Here is an 18,538-nt window from a genome sequence, read left to right on the forward strand (position 1 = left end):
TTTAATATGTTATGTTCAGAAAAATATTTAGGAAAGTTAAATTTTGCTATCATTCACATATAACGACAGTGGGGCCATCACTATATGATCGCGGTGCTCACATTACCTCAGTGTTCCGTCTTGTTTATGATTTTGCATTCATTTTAATATATATGCATTATTAAGTGCATTATAAGTTGAATAAAGATTCTCATTAATATAAATATTATATACATGTATCTTATTTTTTATTAATAAATAATTTTTATTTTTTTATATTCAAACATACGAGTAACAAACATTAAATACAACATTTATTGTAACAGTAACAATTCCTTTCTTTAGTACATGTATTTATTTATATTTATCTGAGTAACCTGTCACATTAAGAATAATTTAAGTCTGAAACATCTGTGCCTTTTGATAATTCCTTAATGAGATATATCATTTGAATAACAGATCAGTGCCTGAATTCACAATCGAGCCATTGGATGCTGTTCACTTCGTCCAGTTTGAGCAGGTTTGATGTAATTATGATAAGAATCCAAAACCTGTAAAAGTGAGAAAAAATACATAAAATTTAAAGAAAAAATATGTACGGTATGGTAACAATATAAAGTGCATGATTTACTAGTATGTATGATTTACAGTCTTTCATAATGATACTAAATTTCATTTTCATCATGTTTTTCTCTGCGAAAGCAGAAGCATTAAAAAAGGAATCCAACATGATGTGCGACTGTATATGAATTTATCCAACGATTTACATTTTTCTAACTCGCAAGGCCCAGGAATAGAAATCATACAACTGAATAAAAATCATATCCAACCAGAGATAATGAGATATTAATTTATAAGACATCAAAACGAGTACCTCTTTGTTATTAAGAGGGGAATTTTTGGCGTACTCGTACAAAGCCTGGTACACCTGGCCATCGTAACGGCCTAAACAGCTATCCAGAATTTTGTCCGGATAATCAAATGCGTCCACTAGGGCTACAGCATTGGGTCTGATCTCAGCCAAAAGGTCTGCAAGTTTGTTTTGAAGAATGGAGACTTGTTGAGGACTAAAATATCCATCCTGCAAAGGAAAATAAAATTAGGTTACATTCATTTCCCTTTGGAGTGAGTATACATGTCAATTGCCAATCACAAGCTCTTTTAAAAACCAGGTGTTATGGAAGTCGTGAGTAATATTTCGAAATTTTTCCAACAAAGATATAAATGTTGCAATCTTAAATAACGTCTAATCATATAAAAAATCAATTTTGAATTGATTCTACAATATGTTGAGTTCATGCCTATACCCTGAATTCCTTAATTACAGATATTATTAAATCGTTCCATGTCTAAACTTCTGACTTTTCATTGTAAACAAACTCTGAAGTGTCTTAGATATTGACGAAACAAAATCACCCTTAGAGTTTTTGATCTTCAACTTCTTTGGAGGAGATTAAAAAAAAAAACAAGGCCCAATATCACTCACTGCTTAGGCTGAAAGCACCATGCAGAGGTAAAATCAATGGGTTTCACCTTAAAGCAGGAGTCCGTCTCTTTATGAGGGATAAAATCTTGAATGGGACGTTAAATAACAAAACAAGTCTAGCTGATGCATCATCACTGGTAAAGTAAAAGAGGTTGAAAATGACGAGAAGCAACCTTTTTATAAAGATTCTAAAATCAGCCAGCTACCATCTTTCGAACAGTCACAAAAACTCAAGAATATTTCAAGCATTCCACCTTAAAGTATGCCACTTGATAGATTACCTTGAGAAGACCTCAACACTTTGTCAGAGTGGATAAAGATTTCTTAAGTATATGTGAACCATCTTCCCTTCCTTTTTTTAACTAGACTGGAAGTTATAAAAGATTTTGAAAGACTAATTGGAAATATATTATGGTTCCAGATGACAGTGCCCAAAATCACAACTGCAATTAGAACGACGTTTTGATTTCCCTCTGGAATTCCAAATTAAATACAAACTGTTCCCTTTCAGTGAAGTGGTGAAAATTAAAGGTGGATTATCAACAACTCCAAGGGACAGAATCGTGAACATACTGAGTATTACTCATAGATTTTGCAGATTGTTGACTTCTCTAACTTTTGATAAATATGCTAAATGTCAAAGATGGATTAGATACATATAATTGTTATGTTCTCGTGCATTTTACCTGAATGAATTCTCCAAGATTCTCGACGATTCCGTGAACCGCATAAAGTCTACAAAGAGCCATCAGGACATCTTTTGTCGCCTTGTCTACATTAGCAGTACTTACAATGTGAGAAAACGTTCTAACGACAAAAGTATGACAGTAAGCCTGGAAAACGAAAATAGACATAATAACTAGATTAATTGTACTCACAAAGCATGATTGTTTAATAATAATATGTAATAGTTTTTTTTCAGATTGTTAGAACCTTTGCAGCCCATGTGAGAACAACAGTGGATGCATTCCACGCTTCCTGGCGAGATTTTCCAGATCTTTCAAGCTTGGCAATGTGAGTAGCAGCCTCTGAGACCAATCTTTGAAAAGAAAGGTAAAGTCCAAATTTCTGTTTCATATTTTAAAAAATGTGCAAAAGGGAAGGATTCGTCTTATTCTATTGATATGCCACCTTGATATATTCGTCTATACAATTACTTAAAAAAAAACCAGAAAGTTTATATGATCTGATTAAAAAGTGAACTCTTTGGTTTGTACATTTATAAGCAAAGGAAGGAATAACTCACTTAAGCAGCTTTGAGAATTGAAACTTTACAACAGCAATAAATAGAATAATGATCCTTGATAAGGTCTCACAAAATGTTCTTAGGTGTAGTCTACTTGCATGCCACATTATAACAATAATCAAACATGCACCAATGGTATTTGGAGTAGCATTTTGAAAGTATTTAACAGGAAGCAACCTTTTTTCTATTTTTAGCTGACCAAGGCAATAACTTTCAATCTAAGTCAAAAACTGATAAGCAGAATTTGTATTTAGTGTATCTACTGTGTGCCAAGTTATATTGAAATCAGACCAAAACTGTGACGAATTGGATTTTGAAAGAATTTCAAAAAAATTTCTATTTTTAGTAACCATGGCAACACCGTTCATGAAAGAAATTGAATAAAAACTTTAAACAGAATTATGTATTGGAAATGTAGTAAAACTTGTGTGCCAAGTTATATTGAATATCAAACCAAAACTGATAAGAACGTAGCATTTTGAAAGAATTTTACAGAAATTGACCTAACTTTTAAAGGGTTACAAACGGCAACACCTTTCATGAATTTAAGTGACAAGATATACAGAATTATGTGATCTTAGTGCAGTCTACTTGTGTGCTAAGTTACATTGAAGCAAACCAAAACTGTAGGAGACATAGCATTTTGAAAGAATTTTACTGATTCCTATCCTTTTATTAACCTTGGCAACATGTCAGATGAAATCAAAAACCGATAACTTGTTACAAAATGATCTTATCTTATGTAATTCTTGTGTGCCAAGTTTTATTGAAACCAGAACCAAAACTGTAGGAGGAGTACCATTTTGAAACATTTTTCAAAGAAATTTCTACATTTATATTAACCATCGCAAAACCATTCACCAAAATCAAAAACCGATACACAGAATTAATGTAATCTGAAGTGTAGTGTATTTGTACATAATTTTTTGTGAAAACTTTCACCATAATATGATTAAGAGGAGTAGCATTTTGAAAGAATTTAACAGAAATTTTTATTTTCACAATTGTATTTCCAGTGAGAATACCCACTTTTGGCAATAACAAACCGTGGATGAAATTCCAAAAACCGATACACAGAACTTATGTATCTTTCAAGCTTGGCAATTAGTAGTCAGTCTTCTTGTGTACCAAGTTATATTGAAATCGGACCAAAACTGTAGGAGGAGTACACATTTTAAAAAATTGTTTACAGACAAATGGACAAAAGACGGACAGGATTGGACAGAGAGACAGACGGACAACGCGACACCTTGATATATTCTGGTCTCTGCACACACAATTACTTAAAAAAATTAACTGTCCTTCCCACAAAGTTTATATCGATATTAAATATGCATAAGATTAAAAAGTGAACACAACTTAAGTAACCGTAATCTATCATTTTTAAACATTCTTCACAGGACAGGAACTAACTCACCTGGCTGCCCGATGTTCGTAAGCTTTCACGAGACAGTCGACAGCCACCTCTTCCGTCATACAAGATTTCCGACTAAGATCCTCTCCCAAGTACTCCACAAACTTGTGAACCGGTGCCCTTTTCTTTATATCAGGATAGATTTTCATCAAGAATCTGAAATATCATGCACCCATGGAATCATGATGGGAGCTTTTTTATGCCCCGGTAAACGAAGTTTATGGGGTATATAGTTTTTGTCGTGTCCGTCCGTCTGTCTAGCTGTCTGTCTGTTTGTCCGCAAAAACTTTAACCTTGCCCATAACTTTTGATTTAGTGGAGCCATGACTTTCATATTTCACACGTGTATTTCTTGTGACACGACCTTTCTTTGGAAACCACCAAATTTGACCTTTTGACCTTGATCTTGGAGTTTGACCCACTTTTACACAAAAATTCCAAACTTTTACTTTGGCCATATCTTTTGAACAGTAAATACCAGGGCATTTATACTTCACATATGTATTCTTTGCTGAAAGACATTTCATTGAATACCAACAACTTTGACCTTTTGACCTTGACCTTGGAGATTTTCTTACTTTTGAAAAAAACTTTAATCTTGGCAATAAATTTTGAATGGTAAGGGATAGGGCTTTCATCCTTCACATTTATAAACCTTGGGAAAGACCCTTCATTGGATACCAAGAACTTTGACCCTTTAACCTTGAAGTTTGACCTACTTTTAAAAAGCAAACCTTGACCATAACTTTTAAAGGGTTACATGAAGGGCTAGTGCTTTCATACTTTGAATATTTAATTCTTGTGACAAGACCTCTCATTTGATAGCAAGACCTTTGACCCTTTGACCTTGACCTTGGAGTTTGACCTACTTTTAAATATTTTTTCACCTTGGCCATAACTTCTAAAGGGTTAGGGCTACAGGGTTTTCATACTTTACATATGTATAACTATTCTTTGTGGCAAGACCTTTCATTGGATACTGATTACTTTGTCCTTTTGACCTTGACCTTGGAGATTTTTTGTTCTTATGAAAAAAATTTAACCTTGGCCATAACTTTTGAATGCTAAGGGCTAGTGATCTCTTACTTCACTTATGTAATTCTTGTGAGAAGTTCCTTCATTGGAAATCTGAAGAACTTTGACCCTTTGACTTGACCTTGGAGTTTGACCTTCTTTCAAAAAGCAAACCCTAAACATTAATTTTAAAGGGTTATGGCTAGTGCTTTCATACATTATATATTAAATCGTTCTGACAAAACCTTTCATTTGATAGCAAGACCTTTGACCTGACCTTGGAGTTTGACCTACTTTTAAAATTTTTTAACCTTGACGTTAAATTCTGAACGGTTAGGGCTAGGGCTTCCATACTTTACATATGTATTTTTTGTGGCAAGACCTTTCACTGGATACCAATGACATTGACGTTGGAAATTTTTGTACTTATGAAAAAAACTTTAACCTCGGCCAACTTTCATGTTTCACAATTGTATTTCCAGTGAGAATACCCTACTTTTGGTACCAATATATCAAATTCGCATTTTTTTCAGGTTAGAGTTGAGTGACAAATTGCAAAGAATGAACAAAATGAAGACTATACATGTATTTTGCATAGGATCCGTGAGTAGTCATCTATACGTTTGTTAAGTTGGCTAAATAATCTAAATTCTTCTGATATCACCCCGGGATATACTACATTGCACGAGAAACTTTAAAAACACACCTTGCAACTTGAAGCATCATTACATTGTTCTCTCCTTCGTATGTACAACCTGGAGTATAAAACACGTACAGCTTTGGCAGACCGCTGGCATGAGAGTACCCATGTCCCCCGCAACACAAACGACACGTTTCTATCCCCGCTGTGCAGTTCCACGTGCTGAACGCCTTCAAGCCCGCACACACAGCATGTAGCTAGACAATTAGCATTTTAAAACTTGCTTAATATTGTATTTAGGAACAGAAGAGTACTATAAATTGCCATTGTTTAAATAATATGTAAATATGTTTAAAGCATTTACATCAATTTGACATTTTCTTCCGATTAAGAGATGTAGTTTTGCTGATTGATATCTTCATACATCAAAAGATTTAACTTACAAGCGACAGGGGACCATTAGATCCGCTTAAAATGACAACAAATAAACTGTAGCAAAGTCTTACGGTCATTCACGGGGGTGGGGGTGAAGGTATGGGGAAGGTACGGGGGGAAATGCCTCACATGTAGGGCTCAATTCAGGAATTCCAAAACTTACAACAAAACTTATCCTTGTTAATCCACTAGGACTTAGAAGTGACTGAAGTAGAAGAACATCGTAAAAATGGTATAATCAATTAAGAATATGTATTACCTGATTTAAGGAGTCTAGGTTTCCAGCTTCTATTTCTGATGAAATTTCTTCATAGTAATTTTCTGCGTACTTTCCAGTTAAATACATAGCATAGGCAGTAGCGAGAAGGGGAAACAATTTGTACTGCTGAGTTTGGTAATCGATAATCTGTGCCTCAATTCCTCTGTAGAAAAATAATTGAATTATGAATCATTATACAGATAACTTAATTGAGCATTTCCATAATTTAAATTATGACCATACAATTATTTAACTAGAAATTATAAAACGCCTTTTTACCATGCATTGGATACCAACATAGTCAATGCACAGTAAACAATGCACAGTAAACAAAAATTGCTTCACAAATCATCTAAAATGACAGAAATATTTACTGTTTTCAATTTTATTCACACGCCAGCTTCGCTAGCCAAGGGTTTCCGATCCGAAGTCTAGTATATAACTACTTAGTATATTTCTGATCGGAAACCCTTCGCTAGCGAAAATGTACACACAGGGGCTTTTGATTTTAACTACGGTTTTTGTGAATGTTTATTGTAAATGTTCTAAAAAAAATATTAGGAATACACCAAAAGAAGCAATTTCAGATGACAGTTTAAATGTTGACATTCAGAGATACAACTTTTGAACAACAATTTTTATTTGGTTGATCTGTAGCTCTCTAGTAGTCAATCCCATTTTTCGGACCAGTGATTTACAAACCTGCAGCTAGGAAGCCCAAACTATATTAAGTCAGTTCTGCTCGTATTTTTGTTAATTTCAAATATCAATTGGCTAGATGTTGAAGACGAATGGTGTCTACATTATTACATGCTTTTCATAAAAAATTTCTAAATTAACTTGACCTTTTTAAACCTCTTGGTCAGGGGCGACAACAAACCAAAGTTTTCATCCCAGTCCCAGTCAGAGATTATGGCCCGAATGTCTTTCAGCATTGCTCATATTCCCCTTTTAACATTTGAGAAACAATGTATGACAGGAGGACAAGCCAATAGCATGACAACAATATTAAGAGAGATATACTCAATTCTGAATTGATTTACCCCGGAGACACTTCCGTTTGGCGACGCACGGCGCTATAACGAATAGCAATCACACACGCCTGAGCTAGCCCTCTCGCACTATTGGTAACAATCCGGGCTCGGACAAAAACCATGGTTCCGTATCCTATTCTCTGATTGGCTGGTTGTTTGAACGTTCCATCCTCAAGAACCTGCATAGAAAGAAAAATACTCCTATATCTAATAGTAAGAAATTCTTTACTTTAGCATAAAATGCACAAGTTAGCATATGACCTTAGATCTCTTATCCTAGATTTCCAATTAGAAATTAAAAATAGCTTCAACTTAATTCTGATTTTGAAAGAGAAACTTGAAAAAAAATCGGTTAAAAAAATAGGAAAATCGGCCCAAATTAGAACCAGAAAACGTAATTTAAACCCCCATTTCGCCATTAGGGTACAGTTGTTGTCATATTTTCAGTAAAGAATTAGTATAGGCGAAATACCGGTATTCATTACAGTATATGCCAAACACTGATTCTAACCTTAGCATAACGCATCAGCATATTATTTCTGGGAATTCTGACATTAGTCAGCTTCAAGTACCCATTATCATTTGTTCCAAATCCAAACTTTGTTCCGATGTCTCCCGATTCTACCCCTACAAATACAAAGAACTATATGCGGTATATTGCATATATTTGCCCCCACAAAAGTCAAATTTTGAAAACTTCCTGAAATGAGCTGAATTCAATAAATTGTATGAGAAATATAAATTAACAGAAAATATTATAGTGTCAAAGCAGTGTATTCACAATTTGTGTTTTTATGACGTCACAAACTAGTCCGATTTTATATCCTTTTTCAGAAAGAGGACAAAATGGACAAAATTAAAGGAAATCTTCAACAATTTTAGCTTTTAAATTTATAGAGCGCAAGTTTGTTCAGGAACAATATTGACATATTTCATTGATATTATCATTCTACACATTATATCAAAATATTGATCCTGAACACACATGCGCTCGGTGACTTCTACTCAAAATATCGACGAAATATGTACATATTTCTGTAAAATTCATTAAAAACTGAAATTTACGTCATTTTTGTGACGTCATTACGTACGTATGGCGTCATTACTTATGAAAATATTCAGTGCTTTGAAGTCAGCATATACTCCCCTGTTTAAGAACTTAATTAAATATATCACCATCAAAGTTTGATTTGGGGGGCAAATATTGGTTATTACCGAATAAAGTTCTTTAGAAAAATATTCAGTAAAACGTTTTTAAAACACTAATTTTGAAGTGAGTATGTAAAAAAAAAATTACCTGGTAGAAGTTGATGTGTTTTCATATCTCTAAGCTGCACCAAAAATAAATGGATGCCTTCCCTTTTCCCATTGGTAATCAGCTGGGCCATTACCAGGCAGCAATTGGATGTTTTACCCACTGAAGTATCATTTAGAATACTACATATACATAATTATAGGGCGAAATCAACATAACAACGTTAGGTAAAGAAAAAAATCTTTAAAATGTTTTGATATTGTGCTTTCTAGGCCTCCCAAACATTCATTTCTTTAAAGCATTAATTCCTGACGCTCTACACAATATAGATAAACCTGTTTACAGCTATACTACTTTTAAAAGTAAGGATGTAGGGGTGAATCACGTGTCTTTTAATGCATTTTGTAATATAGATATCATACAGTACTATAGAATCTTACGTCCACCCGGCCAGTACTTCATCGAGGTCACGGTCGGAGAATTCAACACAAACTCCTGTCTGGAAGGATCATATGTTGCTGTTGTTTCAAGTCCTCTGATAAAGGTACCTAAAATTTAATAAACACTTACAGTGATCAAATAATGTTTGACACATGTTATTAAAGAATATACCTTCATCAACTTGAATGTATTAGAATAGAAAATATGAGTTTTCTGCCAAATAATATAAAGGTAGACGATTCTGAAAATCAGATATGTGCACATTTTCTACAACGAAGGATCCTCCAAAATTAAGGTTTATTTATGCATAATCAATATTCAAAAAAGTTAACTACTAAAGATAATGAAATTTCTAACAATGTATTTTTCACCTGATCGCGTTTAGAAATTTTTTACTTTTTAATATAAATCTTTCAATACCATGACCCATCTCTGTTTGAGCATAGGTTCCTATTAGTTGAAGACGTTTGGCAAGAGGGAGCCATTTCTCCATTTGTTCTTTTGTCCCTTGTTTCTCAATGGATGGTATAAACATGCCCGTATGTAGTGAAAGGGGACTATACTCCTGAGGAGCTCCAGCCCTTAAAATCAAGAATTTTCCCTTTAATTTTAAATTGTTCAATTTAGGTTAATTTAATTAAAAGTTGTTTTGTAAAATTTAAGATAATATTGACTTTTGAAACAAATGATATTTATTTAACTGTATTTAGATATTACAGTACTTGGTAATCTTTTCACTTACTCTGTGAAGTAAAATTTCTCTGCGGGATCCGTGATACCCATTTCTTCTAACTTTTTCATTATGTAGATATGTTTCCACAAAGCTGTCTCGTACTGTTCATTCCTGTCTTGGAAAGCCCAGGGTTTGGCTCGACTGAGCACTGGGTCTTGAATGGCAGCATTGTCTGTTGATAGAACTCGAAGATAATTAACACCAAAAAAATACATAAGGTGAAATTAATAGTCATTCTCTGTAACCACTTAAACTTCGTTGCCATGCATGGTCACCGATTTTGATGAAACTTCACCCATGCTTAGCACTTGACACCAGAAACAAATATCAAACAAAATTTTGTTGCTATGTGTCTCGGTTGCTATGGCAACAGCCGGAAAAGTTTGAAAAATCGAGATTTTCAGCTACTGTAAATCTTGACTGTGGCTTAATAAAAACTAGAAAAAGCAAACAAACCAATCTCACAAAAACATGACACCTTGATGTCACCTTTACTGTAAAGAAACTGTTTAGAATATATCTCGAAGTAAGTGGTAACCAAGGGTGCATTTGGAATACATTTAAAATGCTGAAATATGCTGAAAAACACTCCGTATTCACTAATGGTAGGTGTTACATGCTCAAACTCAATCAACGACTTAAGAAAAACAATGAAAATGTTTGACCTTGAGTATATACGTATAAGCAATATTATTCTATAAATAACTTTTATGGTTGCCATGGTAACACAGTGTAACCATGCAAAACCAGGAACTAAGATTGGGTAAATGCTACTGTCTTGAGGAAAAACATTAAAATTCAAGACTGGCAAATATGCATCCTTAGGACCTTGCAACACCAAAACCATAAGAAAAATTGGGTATAATTGCTACATTGCAGTGTTACCATGGAAACAAAGTACAAGTGCTTAAAAGTGAATCATTTTTCGCTGCATTAAGAACTAAATTGCCATTTAATCAAGAAACAAATTAAGGGACTCAGCTTGAATAGTACTTATCTGTTAGAACTAAAGTTGAATATCATATATTGATAAAATTTGATGAAGAAAACAACACTGTTGCTATGGTTACCAAGAAGGGAAAATGTTCGATTTTGTGAACTTTATATCAATATTAAACCCTGTGTGCCAACTTCTTGCATCCACTTAGAGATTGGATGATAGTCAAAATTAAAAGTCAGGTTAGCTGTTAATAAATATCAATCATAAAAGTTTTGGGAATCTACATTTAAGGGTACGTATCCAAGGAAAGAAAATATTTTTCAGGTTTTTAAGCATATATTTTCTGCTTATTTCCATAGCAACGCTCTATTTAAAGAATCTTATCTGAATTTTTTCAAATGAGAAAACTAGGAGCACACCAACATCTTTAAAATTTGATCATTAGTTTTGAGGAAATGTTCTTTTTTAAAAGATAGGATCAGATTTAAACATACAAAGTGTTACTTTGAAGGCTCTCTGTGGTATAAAAACCTTGGCAACCATTGCCAACCAAAATGAAATGTCATATTTTGTTCTTGGTATATGTTTCAAGGCTCTTTTTTCTATTATTTTGTAACATTTCATCCTATAATTGCTTTTTATTTTTACGTGTATGACTTTACAAAATTCAATGAATATTTTTTTACTTTTGAATACTTTGTTACCATAGTAACTTATGTAATAGTTTATTTACCAAACATGTTTATCATGCATTTGAGACATCTGACCTTCAACTTTTGGAAACACTCATTGCCAATTGTTTGCTTTGCCGCAAATGTTAACTTTGGGGCTCTAAACATGTTAAAAAATGCCATTTTTCGAACTTTAAGACATGTTGCCATGGTAACTATAAAACATAGCAACCAATTTTTGCCTGATTTCAGTTTAGGGTATCAATGACTTTTATCATAGAGAGTTTGGAGAAATTCTGAGATTATGCGTGCCACAGCTCCTATATAAAATTTCAAATCATTACAGAGAATGGCTCTTGAATAAATATCATTACTTGTTGCACAATATTTTTGAAAGAAAGAAATATAATCATGACATTGATTTTTTTGTTTATTAGAAGTATATGTATTCATCATATATTTAATGTGTTGTCTTTTTTTTTTTTTTTACATATTCATTACGATATGCATGCATTGAACAAAACATGGATGCAGTATCACTGTTATATACTGAAATAAAAAAAAAACATTAAAAGAAAAAGAAAATGATGATGACATGCAGATGACGGTATGGATACGAAGATTCTGACTGAGTCGGTTAAGGAATTGCTCGCTATAGCTAATCAATGTAGTTAAAGAAATTAATATTTTATACATAGACATGTTGATGGAGAGCTGACCGTGCCTACTCCTATATCAAAGTTTTTCAAATTTGTGTCATATTTGGAGTTGATCATGGTCATTAAAATATGCATAACGTATAGCTCGATTAGAATTAGATAGATTACATGATCAGTATGTACTGGTCCCTACTGACAAAGCAGGTAACAGCGTTTCTTTGTTTGTAAGGCACATTATATAAATTGTATTTTAGAAGAACTTGGATTTAATTCTACAAATGGTAATCATGGTATACTCAAAGTTCCCTATCTGAGGTAGAAACTCTTCAAAATCATACGTCAGTTTTGAATATTTTTAATATCCCAAAGAACCAAAATGAATTTGAACTGCCATATATATATTAAATTCCGAAACTTCCTAAGAATCCTTACAAACAAAGATACATAGTGGGTCCCAGTAAATGTTCAACAAAGCCTCTTTCTTTACTCCTCACTAAGATATTAACAGAAGTGAAGGAGACATTTCAAGAGTACTGTGCAACAATATATTCAAGAAGTGTTGTAAATCAGATGAGGATACTTAAAAATTCCAAGGAACTTTTGGACAATTTGAAAGCACAAAATTTTACCAAAATCAACAGCGTTAAATCTTACGACTTTTCAACTTTATACACAACCATTCCCCAAGATAATTTAAATCCAGGCTTTTCGATATCATTGACATCTGCTTTTTCAATAAAAATGGAACTCGTAAATTTATTTACCTTGTCATTGGCCATTTGCAAAATCATTTTGTTAAAATATTCTTATTGTACACACAAGTACATGTACTCTGAAGTTGACATAAAAAAATGCTTGTGTTTCTGATTGACAATATCGATGTGATTTTTGGAGACCAGGTCTTCCAACAATATATTGGAATTCCATGGATACCAATTGCGCCCCGATAATAGCAGACCAATTTTTGTATTCATATGAAGCAGAATTTGTGCAAAATCCTATGCGTGGCCTGCATCTCGACATTTAGATATATCGACGACGCATTGTCAATTAACATTATGGTAATTTCCATTCTTATGTCGATACGATATATCCTAGTGAGCTTGAGATAAAAGATAATACAGAGTCTGACACATCTGTTTCAAACTTGGATATTTTACTTGAAAAAGACACTAATTGTAATCTAACAACCAAGCTCTATGATAAACGTGATGTCTTTAACTTTTCTATCGTCAACTTCCCTTACTTATGCAGCAATATACCTTCATCACCTACATACGTAGTTTATATACCTCAGTTGATTCGATACGCAAAAGCATGCTCCACGTACGAACAATTTCTAAAACGAGGTAAATTATTGACAAACAAGTTGATAAGACAAGAATATCAACAGTCTCGTTTAATGTCATCATTTCGCAATTCTATGGAAGATACAATGACCTTGTCAGTAAATACAATTTTTCATCGAGTCAAATGCTGACTGACGTTTTTCATACAAATTGTTAGTCCATTATTTATACACTGAATTGACGACGGACTTTTTCGTTATTTCCCGATCATGACAAGGAGCACACGGCGGGTGTGACCGGTCAGCAGGGGATGCTCACTCCTCATGGCACCTGATCTCACCTCAGATGTTTTAGAGGTCCGTGTTTGCTCTGCTCCTATTTTGTATTGTTTTATGAACAGTAACTTTTGATCTTGAATACTGTTCGTTATCTCCATATGTACAGTAAATACTAGTATATGTAAGAACATCTAGTAAGGACCTTGAATAATTTTAAAATATACAAGAGGAATTCAGTTTTAAAATTTAGCACTGTGTGCAGTACCTATCTTTCTTCAAAACATCCCACGTCCAGTTGCATTAGCGATATTACACGATTACGCATTTCCATTGTGAAAATCTGTTTGCATTTGTTATGGAGTTATGAATCCGCACCGACGAAAATATTCTTGATTAGCACTTGTTCATACTATCATGCAGATCAAATGCCCAATCAAGAATTAATTGAAGCGAAAAAAAATGAAGATTTTTATAACAAACCCAAGAAATTCTGAACTGAATGACATTGATCTTTACTTAGCTCTTACTGTTTATTTTGTTGTATTTAGAATCTATTGTGTATTTTTTTAATTCCATATCTAGATACCGTTGCATAGAGTACATGTAGTACGTTTACATAAAATTCCGTCATGATTTTAAAATCATAAATTCCTTAAGACTTACGTAAATAACGACGTTTGCGTACATTTTCAGGTCCATGGTATAAGAGGTTGGTCACCTGCTCACAGTCAAATGTGGCCCCAGCCCTCTCCCGGGCCAGATCCGAGCTTACTGTCAAGGAGGACATGTTGGGGGATAGAATTATCTGACACGGGTGTCCTCAGGTAGACAAACATACAGGCGGGTTAGAAATTAGGACTTTCTTATTCATGATAACATTACTAAACAAGGGACCGAAGGGCCTTTATGTTCACCTGATAAAATGCAACACTATAACTAAAGGACTCAAAGAAGTATAATATCTACCCAGATAGCATGACTATGTTGGGCCAACATTTGTTAAGGGTTGTATGGTTGGAGTTGGGGGAACAACGTTGGGCTAACGTTGGACCAATGTTACCAAGTCAACCTTCTAGACCATGACGGAATTCCTATGTTGGCCCAACGTTGGTCCAACGTAAGCAACTTCCATTCACTTTAGTTTCCAAAGAAGGAAAGATCATGGCGTTGGCCCAACGTTGGACCAATGTTTATAATACACCCTTAAAGAAAGTGCCTTAATAAGTTTGTAGTAGTATGTTGGCCCAACGTTGGCCCATTATTTGTAATTCACCCTTAAAGAAAGTGCCTTATCAAGTTTGTAGTAGTATGTTGGCCCAACGTTGGCACAATGTTTATAATACATCCTTAAAGAAAGTGCCTTAATAAGTCTGTAGTAGTATGTTGGCCCAACGTTGGCACAATGTTTGTAATACATCCTTAAAGAAAGTGCCTTATCAAGTTGGTAGTATTATGTTGGCCCAACGTTGGCCCATTGTTTGTAATACATCCTTAAAGAACGTGCCCTATCAAGTTGGTAGTAGTATGTTGGCCCAACGTTGGCACAATGTTTGTAATACATCCTTAAAGAACGTGTCCTATCAAGTTGGTAGTAGTATGTTGGCCCAACGTTGGCACAATGTTTGTAATACACACAAGTGTTATTTTGTTTAGGTCTTTCAAAGATGGGATATTTACATTGGGCCAACGTTGGCCCAGTTATTATAATGCCAACTAATTGATGGTGTCTATTTTATAATTAGCTGCTGAGCTTTACGTTGGGACAACGTTGGCACATTCTGAAATAATTAAGAGGACTTTCTATGTCCATGCTTATCATTGATGACTGCTTTTGTTTAGATATAATATTTTCAACATTTTAACTTTGCACTTAAGTGATCAAGAACCAAAGAGTGTTTTATTCTATTTTTTGAATTGTGTATATGTTTATTTATTTGTAATAATTATATAGTGATCGGGACGTCCGTCCGTCCGTCTGTTACTCTTTGGGGTATCCATCTGTTATCCGCTACTCCTCTTATATATAAAAAGATGTGTTTGTGAAACAGCTATGCCCCTGTATGGCAACATAGCGAAGATTAAACTTTTCTTAAATGCAATTTAAATATAATATGCAAATAAACTCCGAAACAGGTGCACTAGCTAGAGTTCTAACTTACTACTTTAAGAATACACTAGATAAAAGATGATGTCCGTCAACTATATTTAGATTTCAAACGCATTCAGTGGCGGATTTAAGGGGGGGCGCACCCGGCGCCCCCCCCCTAAAATTGTCAAAATTAACGTAACTCACAGTTTCGTCTAGAAAATGTAAATATGTTTACTTGGTAGAACTCATTTTTACCCTACAAAATCTCTAGAATCCAGGAGCTTCCAGGGGCCCCCACCAGGGCTTTGCCCTGGACCCACTGGGGGCCTCAAGGCGGCCCCCAGACCCCTTGCCTACTTTTGGCGCCCCCTCGAACTTCAATTCCTGGATCCGCGCCTGGCATTGTAGGTACATGTATCGTACATTAAATTAAAATTCTACTTTCATTTTCAATAAACAGCCATGAAGTAGCAAAAACGTGAGTAGGGTGGCGGTTCCGGTTGGCGGATCTATGTTACTGGCAACAGACAATCATTTTATTTATTTAATAAAACGTCATCACGTATAACGAGGAAACAAACGTTAGTGGTAGCAATACAGCCGCAAGATAAACGTGATAACTTCAACTTTTATCGCCAACTCGCCCTTACTCAAGCAGCAATACATGTACATGTATATCCTTATCACCTGCATATGGTGTTATTGTCTCTCAACTGATTCGATACGCAAGAGCATGTTCTACGTATAAACCATTTCTAAAGCGAGATAAGCTATTGACAAACAAACTGATGAAACAAAAATATCAACAACCTGCATCAAAGTCATCATTTAGCAAATTCTGTGGTCGATACTATGACCTTGTCAACAAAAACAATCCATCATGAAATCAAATGCCGACTGAAATTTTACATACTAACGGTTAGCTAGGCCATTATTTACACACTAAAATGTCAACGGATTATTCTCTTTTCCCCGAACATGACATGGAGCATATCGCGGATGTGTCCGATCGGCATGGTATGCTCACTTCTCGCCTACGGTGTTTTTGACGTCCTTGTTTGCTTTTCTCCCGATTTGCATTGTTTAACGTTAAATGTACCATACCTTTGAATAGTGTTTCTTATCTCCATATTTCATCAAAGTAGATCCATGTTCTTGCTTGTAATTGTCCGTATTTGTCACTATCATCATGCAAACTAAACAATATAACAAAATATAATCTCTTTTTGTCTCTTTTTGTTTGAGAGATAACACTTCTGGACAATTTTAAAAGATATTTCTTTCACTTCGAGAGATATCTCTTAAAAGATAAACTAAGAGAGATATCTCTTTTACTTTAGAAAGATATATCTCCCAAAGTAAAAGGGATACATGTATATCTCTGGGTGAAAGAGATATCTCTCTAGGCGAAAGAGATAACAGTATCTTTTTAACGTTCAAAGATACCTCTTTTCATGAAAAAGATATCTTTCGATGAGAAAGATATCTGTTTAAGTGGAAGAAATATCTCTCTAAGAAAAAGAGATATCTCACTAAGTGAGATATCTCTCTAAGTATAAGAGATCTCTCAAAGTATAAGAGATATCTCTTTCTCAGAGAGATATCTCTTTAAGTTGGGAGATACATTGTATCTCTATATTTCAAGAGATACCTCTCTAAAATGGGAGATATCTCTGTAATTTTAAGATAAATTTTATTTTCCGAATAAATTGCAAAAGGGCTTGCCATAGATCTGAGCTATTACAGCACATTGGATATGGGAGGCGTTAAAGGAGAATTTACCACGTTGTATCAAATATTTTGATTATTTTATGCACTAGCCTTTGGTTGAAAATAAAGTACACAGTATTTTAGATTATTTGAATGAATTGCAATTTTTATAGTAAAATTTTGTTTAAGAATAAAAACACACTGGGAATCACACAGAAAAGCCCCTCCAAGAATGTCACGTTGTATCTTTATATAAATCTGAATATTTTCACATCAGTCTGTTATTTTGGAAATCAATCTCAATATTTATACTTTATCAGTTTCTTAGTCAACCCTTATAAACATGTTTACGGTATACAACATCTTTATCGCAGAATTACATCCTATGCAGATGCCATCGTGAAGTGAATTTGTTTTGGGTTGTTCAGATTTTCTTTAAATTACGTCACGTCAAAAAAAAAAGGGGGGGGGGGGGGGGAAACGATAGAGATAGAAAAAATTTCCTACATACAGTTTTTTTTTCCTGGATTTAGACGAAGAATGTAGTATATATAAAACTCACTGTCTCTTTCTAACTTCGCATTACGGCAACATAAGCCTAACTGAATATTGTACCAAGATTTCTTCCCTGCTTTAAAGCTGACATGAACTCTTAAAAAGGCATCATTTTTCATCTTTGTACGACTTACTACATTCCTGTACGCCTTTGTCCGCCATATTTCTTCGATTCCGCCATATTTAAAGCTGACATGAATTCTTAAAAACGCAACATTTTCATCTATGTACGACTTGTTTCATACCAACTATAGCCGTATTCCGCCATATTTCTTTCAGATACCTTGTCTCATTGTAACGATATATACCCCAAAGCGCTCGTTACAGTTGAATGATTTTTTGGTTTGGGTATCGCCTTGTGCACATCTCCGATGGTAAAGCATATGAGAACACATGATGAGATCAAGACAT

At 34.3% G+C, this 18,538-nt stretch overlaps 1 protein-coding gene across 1 annotated transcript; it reads right to left on the bottom strand.

Moving 5' to 3' along the window:
• Window positions 1-276: 276 nt before the first annotated feature.
• Window positions 277-15,971, bottom strand: LOC134243449 (peroxisomal acyl-coenzyme A oxidase 1-like). Its single transcript, XM_062725698.1, has 15 exons — window positions 15,933-15,971; window positions 14,437-14,592; window positions 9,946-10,108; window positions 9,624-9,784; window positions 9,203-9,310; window positions 8,805-8,924; window positions 8,019-8,134; window positions 7,517-7,686; window positions 6,474-6,636; window positions 5,846-6,036; window positions 4,129-4,281; window positions 2,399-2,504; window positions 2,152-2,298; window positions 854-1,060; window positions 277-530 (listed from the first exon to the last, which is right to left on the bottom strand). Exons 2-15 carry the CDS (start codon window positions 14,558-14,560, stop codon window positions 453-455), a joined length of 2,007 nt encoding a protein of 668 aa, XP_062581682.1. The 5' UTR covers window positions 14,561-14,592; window positions 15,933-15,971; the 3' UTR covers window positions 277-452.
• Window positions 15,972-18,538: the final 2,567 nt, after the last annotated feature.

The sequence above is a fragment of the Saccostrea cucullata genome, unplaced genomic scaffold (genome assembly GCF_032062105.1).
Source record: "Saccostrea cucullata isolate Sc308-1 unplaced genomic scaffold, CSIRO_AGI_Scuc_v1 ctg2608, whole genome shotgun sequence".
Classification (NCBI taxonomy): Eukaryota; Metazoa; Mollusca; class Bivalvia; order Ostreida; family Ostreidae; genus Saccostrea; species Saccostrea cuccullata.

Bases quoted from the DNA above. Each gene is read 5' to 3' on its own strand.
- LOC134243449 (XM_062725698.1), bottom strand. From the start codon at position 14,560: ATGTCCTCCTTGACAGTAAGCTCGGATCTGGCCCGGGAGAGGGCTGGG. The intron at 9,311-9,623 runs GTATTGAAAGAT...ATTAAATTTTAG, and splicing joins TCAAACAGAGATGGGTCATG to GTACCTTTATCAGAGGACTT. The intron at 6,037-6,473 runs GTAATACATATT...CTAATTGTCTAG, and splicing joins ACCTAGACTCCTTAAATCAG to CTACATGCTGTGTGTGCGGG.